Genomic DNA, 9,869 nt, shown 5'->3' with positions numbered 1-9,869 from the left:
CCTCTCTCCCTCTCTCCCTCTCTCCCTCTCTCCCTCTCTCCCTCTCTCTCCCTCTCTCCCTCCCTCCGTGACCGAGCGGTTCGCCCCCCGGAAGACTCAAACTTTGATTGCATCCCTCCGCGGGGTCCTGCTCGGCGCGCCGAAGCTCCGGAGGGCCTCCGGGGGCTTCCCCCTGCGCGTCGCGCGCGCTTGGCGCGACCGCGTGGAGCGCCGACGCCCTGAGAGACCACGTCGCCGCGCGGATATCGCTAAGGTCGTTAAAGGGCGAAGGACCTTTTTATTTGTCAGAAGCACGCCGTCCTCAGCCAGGAGGAGTCTGTCCCCGACACCTCTGGTGCAGCAGAAAAAGGCGAAGCTCATGAAATGTTAAACACCAGCGACCCTACCTTTACTTTACAACACCTTCCCCGCTGTCTGCTCGGATTGTTCGACCCGGTGATCCCCCGCGCAGTGTTTGCTTTTTCTTCCCAAACAATAACTCGCCCCCGTTCTCGTTTCTGCCCCCGCGCAGGTCCTCACTACTGCGCAGCAGCCGGATTCATTGCGCGCCTTTTGTTCCCGAAAAGTTTTGCTTTTGCCGAGTAGTTTGGTGCACTACCGAGCATCTGGTCCGCGCGCGGACAATGGGGCGCGCGTTACTCGCACCCCTGCGGACCCCCCGGACGCGCGGCCCAACGTGCGGGCCAGCGGCGCAGCTGCACTCGCCTGGCCGGGCCCACTCACCCCCCACGGCAAAAACCACGCCCTGCTGTGTCGTTTGCGAGCAGACTTTGAAGGGACCGCACCGCATCCAAACTTACGCCTTTCGAAGGGGTCTCCTTCTAGTGCTCCTAGTACGCCACACTACTGGCTGTCGTCAGAACATCGACTGTTTGTAAGCTTAAGTATTTACAGATCTCCATTGTTATCAATTTCTCAATTCCGAATCGTTGACCCAGTCCCCCCTTTTTTTGAGAACCTCGATTAGCTAGGTCGTGCTGTGTCATGTACCGGGTGTTTCATAAAAGACACAGGTGCGGGCGGGTTTGCGACCCAAGGGGCTATGCCTCCTTACGGGCAGAGCGGGTAGGCAAACCCGCCCGCACCTGTGTCTTTTATGAAACACCCGGTACTTTGAGTACCGCACGCTCGCCTCTGCCGTCCTCACAAAGCTCCCCGCCATCCACTCTGCTTTCTTCGTCCTAGTCCAAGCAGCCCGCACGTGAAACAGCCCCAGCCGTCACGTGCCATCTATCGAGGCGTCAAACACCATCTCCACCAAGCGGAGAACCCCACTTGTCCTACCTTTCATTTGTCCTACCGCATAAAATACTGGTAAAAACGCTACTTTTAGACTGAAAAACGCAATATAAATATCGTTTATTTATATTGGTGGTCGTTTGTCCTACTGGTGTCATGCGCCCCGTCGCATGGGATGTTGTCGTTTGTCCTACCAGCCCGGTGCTCGATATAAATATGTGAGTTATTAAAAATAAGGACTGCTATTAAAAATATGAATAAAAATATACCTACTCGTCTGGTTTTGTTCCTGCCCCGCACGGGTAGTGTCGCTTGTCCTACCGTACCAAATTTGAATATAAATAGACACGGTAATATAAATATGAAGCGCCAATAAAAATATTCATAAAAATATGGGTGTGCACAATAGGTTGCCTATGCTTCGGGCGCCCTGAGGCGCTAGGGGGATGCATGTGTGCCTTCTCGGCCTCCCCTTAAACAGCCAAGGATCCAGTATGCGTGCTGCTGTCTTTCCGTAAGACAGGCGGGGGTGGATGCATGGGCCTACCGGTACACCCCACGACCACACCCACCCTTTCCGCCCTGCTGCACAGTATCCTTGCTCTTCTTCTGTAAGACAGGGGGGCGGGGGTGGGAGGTGCAGGGGCCTACCCGTAGGTACACCCCACGACCACACCTGCCATTCGCCCTTTCCGCCCAACTACACACACAGTATCCTTCTTGCTGTCCTTCCGCATGACTTGGGGGGGGAGGGGGGGGGGGTGCAAGGTCCTTCCCCTGGGGACAGCCAACCAACCGCCTTACGCCACAGCTCCCGTCTCTGCCCTTCTACGTGTTTGACACGGTGGAGCGATGCATGCTTTTCCTCCACCGTGTTGTAAGAAGTTCAGTGCATCGGTGCGCCCCCATTAAGGACGAAAGTGGTTAAGCGCTGTGCTTCCTTGAGCCCCGTGTGGGGTGATCATCCTGCCGCATCCGGGTGGCCTTCGACGGGATCACTTGGTGAGTAGGCAACCCCTGCCGGCGCCGAGCCGAGTGGGTTGCCTACCCGCCTCCTCGGCAGGCGCCCGACGGTAACTGACTGATCTACCGACGTCCGTCCAGGTTCGTCACAGGTGTGTAACGGTGTAACGCCTGCGTAATGTCGTAGTGTGTCCTGCTCCTGCCCGATCTTTATCCGCGTTACTTTATTCCTCCGTCAAGTGCAATGCTGTTCCGTGGCCTCGGCCTCGGGCCTCACCTCAACGTGCTGTGCGTCTTTGCGTTTGGAACTCGCGCTCCAAGCCGAGTTTCTCATACGCGGCGCCTAGCCTCGCTCCCGACCTCCTCTGCTCGCCTCACCTCTGAAGCAAGTGCGGTGCGTCGTACAATGCCGATCCCGGAACGTCAACAACACAAACTTATCTGAGAATCAATCGATTTCCAATACTTTGAGAATCTGTTTGCGGTTTGTGTCAGCGGTGTCAACGCGGCGTGGGTGCGAGGGATGCGTAAGTCTCTGTGAACGTGGTCAATGTTTCGCACGATCATGTTTCTTGTTGCTATTTTATGCTGTGCACCGCTGTGTACATAACCTCCCGGTAGTAGTGCTGAACACATTGAATATTCGTTGCACGCAACTTTCTCGACCTGTTGACTATGCCTCGCTTTTTGCGTGCGATTTTTCGCACATTTTTCTCTCCGCCCGCAAGTGCTGCGTCCGTCTGGGCACTGCATTTCTGTCATGTAACATGCTTTGGCTAATCTGCTGTTGTTTTACGGTAGGTTGTTCCGAGTCCCTGTCCAGGACTTCAAGTTATCCTATCGACACTTAATAGTCTTCTCGGATTCCCGTGGCAGCTGAGCCAGGAATGCAAGCTGTTCACCAAGCTGAAATGTGATATCGTTATGTAAGTGTTGCTGCGTATGTCTCATTTCATTGTCGCCCCTTATTTTGCTCAGAAGTGTTTATGTCTGTTTGCTGTTTGCAGGAGAGGGATGCGCAGTCGATTATGTCATTGACGAAGGAAATCTGTTGATGGATTGAGCAAAGGCCCAGTCAAGTTGCCTGCACTGTAAGTATTATCTTCACACTGTACCTTTCATACCTGATTGATGGAGACTGTAGCCATGAAAAGATAATATCTTTGATAACTCTTTGCAGGTTGTCTTGCAATGCATGGAAAGGGAAAGCGCTCCCTTACTGTGGGATCTGCAGAGCACCTTATTTTCAAGTACGCACTTTGATGTGCAAGATGGAGGGGCCACAGAAAATTCTCAGTGTAGTGTTTTGCCATCTATTTGGAAGTGTCTGTAAGCATTAGTAGTATTCTCAAAGTTTTGTCTGATGTAGACTCTTTTTTAAAATCAGGTGAAATGCCGCATACTTGGTGCCAGGCTCTTAAAACATCCTATTGTAGTAAGGGCTTCAACTGGTGAAGAACTGAGAGTCGCCTCTTTTGTTATAATAAGAATTATAAGGGTGTTATTTATGGCACGTCTGCTTTATGTAAATTCAAGCAACTGTAATCTGTCTGAAACTGTTAAGTGATGGGTAGTAATGCCAAGGGAAATCTCTTTTCAGACTCACCTCGCTTTGAGCTACAATATTCTTTTGCTTTAATATCTTTTCTGTTTGGCACCAATTGCTCAGTGAGCCATGCTGTATTATATCACAATTTCAGTGCAAAGGTTCATCGATCGGCACATCAATTTATTGATTTCTTGAAATCTGTTAGTGTTGCATTTTGCAGGTCGATGAAGGTTCAGAACTTCCGCCATAGAAATTACTATCACCGAAAAAGATCTTCAGAATGTTGGTCAAATTATTTTGCTGCAGAGCCCTACTGTCACTAATTAATTTTTTCTGTGTGTTTCAGAGAGTGCGATAGAAAGCTGGCTGATATGTCTCCTGTATTTATTGGTGATGGATTTCGGAAGAAGTCCAGATTTTATTATAAGGGAGATGGTTTTTACTACTACAAGAATAGGACATTAGTAAACGAATCAGCTTCTCTGAGGTGTATCAATTGGAAAAGACTTCGTTGTCCTGGTAGAGCTGTGGCATCAAAAGACTGGAAGTCCTTGACTATCAGTACTGACCACACATGTATGCCTAATTATAATTTCTGTAAAGTACGGAAGCTGAGACAAGCAATTATAGCCAGGTGCTCCTCTCGAGATACTACTCGTCCTAAAACTATTGTTTCTCAAGAGAGTGAGTGGTGAGTATTTTTGTCAATGTACATGACAATGAGTTGAGTTGTTGCGTGCAGTGTACATATATATTTATTATGGGGCATTTTCATATCATTTAGTTACTCAAGAGACATCAGACTTCAATGCTCAGCCAAAATATTGAGGTCAGCCATTAGAAGAGCAAGGATGAGAGTGGTACCTCGTCTACCCCATACCCTTTCTCAACTGGATGAGGTACTTCGGAGTGAGCAATTTAAGCATCTCACCATGACCAAGTCTGGAGATGGTTATTTGTATGCTGGAAGTTGTGGCTCAGCCAGGATGCGTTCCAGGTGTCTTATCTTTCAATCTCCAACTATGAAAGAAATTATGTGTACCTCTGCTAAAGAGGTTTTTGCTGATGCTACATGGGATGGGAGGCCATCCTGTCCTAATAGTAGCCAAGTCTTCTCCATGACTACATTATTAAATAATCAGGTCAGTTGACATACTTATGTGAAAGGTATGATGTTCCTGTGCCTTATACTTTATAATTAATTAATTCACATCAAGCAGACAAAGCCATCATACAGAAAGTTGTGATAAAAGTTTTTAAAAAACTTGTCAAAGAATTTTTTTAGAAAATTAATGCTGCGTACTTTTCTCTTTGATCATCTTCAGTGTGTCATCTTTTTTTAATTTTTAATTTTGTAAACACTTTTTTGTTGTTAATTTTGTAAACACTTCTTTTGCAGATTCTTCCCTTGTGTGTTTGTTTAATGGAGAGCAAATCAGAACACACATATACCATTCTTCTGCAAGCAATAAAAGAATTGAACCCTGGTTTCAAACCAGATAAAATTCACACTGATTTTGAATTTGCTGAGTACAACAGTTTCAAAAAAATATTTGTAGATGCAATTGTTGAAGGATGTTTGTATCACTACAGTAATGTAAGTAAATTTTCCATTTGCTTCTTGAGTGCATTGTTAATGTGCTTTAGTTTTGCCTTTTAATATTTACTCAAGATTGTTGTTTAACAGAATCTTAGTGCTCAAGCAAACAAGCTTGGTTTAGCACGCTTTATTGCTGCTAATGAAACAATTGATTCTTTGGTAAGGAGCTGCCTTGCCATTCCTCTTGTGCCCACCCCCAGAATTCCAGAAGCATTAGCAGCTGTTATGACTAGAGCTAGTGAGGAAAATTTTTATCGTGTCCTTGATCCTTTCTTCAAGTATGTTTATGAAGAGTATATTGCAAAGAGGACTCATGTGCTCTCTGTATACGGATCCGAAAACCGTACAAACAATGTTGCCGAGAGTTGGAACAATTCTCTGCAATTGGCAATGAATGTGAGACGACCAAATGTGTTCAATTTCATCAGTAAGTATTATATTATCCACAGTATGCAAAGTTGCACGTTACCTGTCTCCTTGCCACTTGATCTTTTCAGATGGTCTGCTTACTTTGGAAGAACAGGCAGCTCAAGATTATTTTGACATTAACAGGGGTGAGAACACCACAAGAGGACGAAAAGTCAGTGCTCTTGTTAATGATGCCAGGATATGCAATTTAACTAGATTACTAGATAGGAACCAGATAACTATGAGTAATTTCCTTAGAAATGCATCCAGAACATTAGAGAATCCTTACAGACGCCACTGCCCACGCCCTCCCCCCCAAGTTTAAACCTTTTGCACTTGTGTAATTGTTTACCAGCATAAAATTTCATTGACTAGTGTAATAAGAAAATTTCAAGTTCTTAATAATCACCCATGGCACCTGTTTCAATATCTTCTTTGTAAATTTGAAGTGTTCCATATTTTTGTGTTGATTTTCATTCTTCCATGGATACCTAAGGGGATGGTTCATTAAGCTGCCAAGTATATCTTGAGTATTGTGCCATAGACATTGTTGAAATTAACATGGTGTGAAATGAGCATTTGCCTTGGACGTTTTCTGCGGGTTGCACAAAATAACTTGGGTTGAATTTTTTGTCTTGTGATATATTTTTGTCATGTTGGAATATTTGTGTGAGCATGACTGTTTTATTATTCTTGTAAGTCTAAGATGTGTGATATTTCAAGCCTTTGTCAACTACCATAATATTCTGTAAAGTTTTCAATCTCAATGGTTCAGAACCAAGTGTACTGTTAAGTTGAATATGTTATGAAAGTAATGTAGTAATCTTGTATGTTTCATGCTCTCTGCGCAACCATTTTATGCTCTCAGTCGACAATACTTGGTTTACGTAATGAGATGCATGATTGTATTGTAATTTCAGCATTTAGTTACCTCAGGAAAGTGATATGTGATATAGTATTGTATCTTACAAATAAAGTACGCCACTCTTTATTCATATCTGCATTTTTAATCAACCTTCTTTACTAAAAAAAATAGATCAGGTGTTAAGAAAAGTGCTGGTAGGCAAGTTCACATTTAGGACATATGAGCTTCTTTTTGCAACATACAGTATGTCAAATTAGAATGAAGCTATCCAATTTCTTTCTACATTAAAAAACAACATACAAAAAGAAGGAACACTATTAGCTTAATACTTGTTCTCCTTGTCAAGGAAAGATACAGAAAAACAGTAACAATATAAATAAAGGGGGTAACACCCCAATTGGAATGTAAAAGAAACTCAATCATTAACACAGGCGTACACAAGAAACTTAATACTTGTCTAATGTAAAAACGTTTAAAGAAAGATATAGAAAAACACTGAAAATATTAAAAACACCCGCATTGGCATGTAAAACAAATACAAAAACAAATAGAAGTTGTAAGTATATCTTAAAGCATGCTAAGGTTTGTCCCCATACAGCTTGTGAAAATCTTCGTAATGGGACAAATCTTTCAAAGATACTGAAGGTTTGACACGCTCGGCAGCTTCCATCAAATCATGCAGCTCAATTGCTCTGATCTGCAAACAATGTAATTGTTTCAATCTTATTGTGTAAATACTTTAGCACCAACATACATGGCCTAAAAGAGTAGTCAAACTTTTACCTCGGAGAGTTCAACTGTGTCGAGGAAACCACTCCATTCCCGAACAGGTGTCATTGAGGCCTCAGCGCAGACCTTCCTTATGTCGGCTCCAGAGTAGCCCTCTAAGGAATTTGCAACTGTACAGAAGTCCGCCTCTTCCAAGGCTATTTTCTCATGCGCTAATACGGCCTTCAGAATTTGAAGTCGCCCCTGGAATTGAATTTTAAAAAGTTATTTACTCCACAAAGATGGAAGTTTCATCTAATACATAAGAGTGAAGTTACCTGATTATCAGGCAATGGTATCATGAACCGCTTTTGGAAGCGGCGCCTAACTGCCTCATCTAAGTCATCTGGGCGGTTGGTCGCCCCAATGACCAATACATTGTCAGCTTCCTGTGATGCAGCACCGTCCTAAAAACAAGATGAAAAAAGGTACAATCTGATAATCAACAATAATTGGTCCTGCCTGACACTTATATGCCTATCTGACATGGTCAGAAAACTTACCATCTGAACAAGAAATTCAGACTTCATCTTTTTCGACGACTCGTTTTCTTTCTCTGTTCGTTTTGACAGCATAGAGTCTACCTCATCGATAAAGATGATCGACGGTTGCATAGCTCTGTTTGGAGAGAAGATGATTACAGTGCATTCTTGGTAAGATAATGCGAGTGCAGAGAACAGTAAAACTGAACTACATAAGGAAATGACAAAGTATATGAAGCTATCACCATACATACACACCTAGCTACAGCAAAGAGCGCTTGCACAGCTTTCTCACCGTCGCCCACCCACTTGGAGGTGAGCTTGCTGGCACTGACATTAAGAAAAGAAGAGTCGCACTGGGATGCAATGCATCGAGCTGAAACATTGAAGGAAGTTCCCAAGTCAAAGAATAATAAGTCCACGGCTAAGAGAGCAACTGTTCCAGTTTAGGTACCAATCATTGTTTTCCCAGTTCCAGGTGGCCCGTACAACAGAACACCTTTCGGTGCTGCCCTGAGACCTCTGAAAATGTCGGGTCGTTTCAAGGGATCTATAATCATTTCCTAAAAAAATGAGAAAATGAAATTTTTGAAAATTTCTTGACATACGAAATTGCAAGGCATAACTCATGAATTCACCTTCATAGAAATTTTCATTGGCTCGAGGCCCCCAATATCATCCCACGTCACTTCGGGCTTGGTCATTAGGCACCCATCATAAATTTGGTCGATGAACCGTTCTTCTATGGCAGACGAACTAAGTTGACATATTATGTCTTCCTTGGTAGGAACTTTTTTAGCCTGTAATGTAATTTTTAAAACTGTCAATATGATGATAGCACAGAACTACAGAGTAATAATTGTGGAGAAATTTGTGTCGAACGTTCGACACAAGCACAAAACTTACTTTTTTAAAGGTCTGAATTAGTGGACCAGGTTTCAGCTTTTCACTTTCAGCAGGCTTTACAGCACCTGTGACAAAACTTTCATTGTAGTCAAAAATGAGAAGACACCATATGATAAGAAGGAAGCATCATTTCTGTCACAAACCTGTCAGCTCTTTAAGTTGTAGTTTTGTTTTCTCCAACTCATCTTTGATTGATTTTTTTGGTGGCTGGATATTTTTGCCCCCCTTTTTCCTTCCAGACCTTCTCACATTATTGCTTCCCAACGACAATTGACTTTTTTTGGTGCCCGTCTTCTTGACACCTTCTGGATTGAAGTCTTTATCTGAAAAGGCATAAGGAGCGGGCACAAAGAATAAAAAAATAAGATGTAAATCAAGAGCTGTAAAACATGATAAAAGTACCATACCATTCTTATCATCCAAATAAGCATCATTAGAATTATCATCATCATCATCAATGCAGATTGTAGGATGAGCATCATGTTCATTGTTGTTGACTTTATTCGACTGGTGACTTCTAAGAATAGGGCCAGCAAAGACTTTTTCCTACAAGTAAATAGAAAGACTTCAGAAAGACTTCAGAAGAAGCATTAAGCTTGCAAAATCAGGGAGAGAGGCGGATGAGACTTGATTGGTGCACATTCTAAAGGAAACGCTTCTTCTTTTATGTATGTGCAAGCATCTCAAATTTTAAGAAAATTCAATTGTTAAACTTGAACAAGTTATACGTACACACATAAAAACTTACTTTGAAAATGTCAAATGGCACCTTCTTGGCCTCATCGTCGCCAAATGGCGATAAATTGAGATCATTGTCAGTCTGCAAGTAAAAAGGTCAGCAGGTAGAGATGCATAATGCTAATCCTATTTTGATCCACCAAAGTATCCACAGTATACAATTAACTTACTTTGAGCTTGTGAAGCACATTTTCCTTCAAGGGTTCCTTGGAACCTCCCACTGGTTTCCCCTGTTACAGAAGGTAATTCTTAACAAATACAATTATTGTATGAATAACTCGAAAGGGAATGAAAAGTCATAACAAATGAGAGCCTACCCAGTCTGCAACTCCCTGCTCCCTCCAGTTTGGG

General features: G+C 43.4%; 3 protein-coding genes across 8 annotated transcripts in view; 1 reads left to right on the top strand and 2 right to left on the bottom strand.

Annotated features, from left to right (window-relative positions):
• The first annotated feature begins 2,545 nt into the window (after positions 1-2,545).
• Positions 2,546-9,869, top strand: part of LOC113209080 (uncharacterized) — a 17,909-nt gene continuing 10,585 nt past the window's right edge. For 2 of the 6 annotated variants that reach the window (XM_026426423.2, XM_052266394.1), the window contains exon 1: positions 2,547-2,729. Coding sequence is in view for 4 of the 6 variants with exons in the window: in XM_052266395.1 (XP_052122355.1) it covers positions 3,398-3,531; positions 4,098-4,442; positions 4,536-4,893; positions 5,151-5,348; positions 5,439-5,778; positions 5,849-6,084 (1,611 nt within the window). In the remaining 2 variants the exon portion in view is untranslated. Of the gene's footprint in view, positions 2,730-3,003; positions 3,129-3,209; positions 3,294-3,382; positions 3,532-4,097; positions 4,443-4,535; positions 4,894-5,150; positions 5,349-5,438; positions 5,779-5,848; positions 6,755-9,869 lie in introns of those variants that run through there. The other 4 variants (XM_052266398.1, XM_052266396.1, XM_052266395.1 and 1 more) reach the window with 4 other exon arrangements.
• The window catches only part of LOC113206788 (thyroid receptor-interacting protein 11), a 197,889-nt gene continuing 191,594 nt past the window's right edge, over positions 3,575-9,869 (bottom strand). Inside the window, exon 24 of the transcript XR_008011012.1 lies at positions 3,575-3,586. The gene's annotated coding sequence lies outside the window, so the exon portion shown is untranslated. The remainder of the gene's footprint in view (positions 3,587-9,869) is intronic.
• LOC113215913 (fidgetin-like protein 1) lies at positions 7,023-9,212 on the bottom strand. Its single transcript, XM_052266400.1, has 9 exons — positions 8,924-9,212; positions 8,781-8,845; positions 8,513-8,674; positions 8,329-8,437; positions 8,133-8,250; positions 7,896-8,010; positions 7,671-7,799; positions 7,408-7,596; positions 7,023-7,321 (listed from the first exon to the last, which is right to left on the bottom strand). The coding sequence occupies exons 1-9, from the start codon at positions 9,183-9,185 to the stop codon at positions 7,202-7,204; spliced, it is 1,269 nt and encodes a 422-aa protein (XP_052122360.1). The 5' UTR covers positions 9,186-9,212; the 3' UTR covers positions 7,023-7,201.

Source organism: Frankliniella occidentalis, unplaced genomic scaffold (assembly GCF_000697945.3).
Source record: "Frankliniella occidentalis isolate FOCC.00 unplaced genomic scaffold, Focc_3.1 Scaffold38, whole genome shotgun sequence".
Lineage (NCBI taxonomy): Eukaryota > Metazoa > Arthropoda > Insecta > Thysanoptera > Thripidae > Frankliniella > Frankliniella occidentalis.
The sequence above is the reverse complement of the archived record's forward strand: the minus strand, read 5'-3'. Positions and strand labels throughout refer to the sequence as shown.

Bases quoted from the DNA above. Each gene is read 5' to 3' on its own strand.
- LOC113215913 (XM_052266400.1), bottom strand. From the start codon at position 9,185: ATGGTACTTTTATCATGTTTTACAGCTCTTGATTTACATCTTATTTTT. The intron at 8,011-8,132 runs GTGTGTATGTAT...CTCTCCAAACAG, and splicing joins GCGCTCTTTGCTGTAGCTAG to AGCTATGCAACCGTCGATCA. The intron at 7,322-7,407 runs GTAAAAGTTTGA...CATTGTTTGCAG, and splicing joins ACACAGTTGAACTCTCCGAG to ATCAGAGCAATTGAGCTGCA.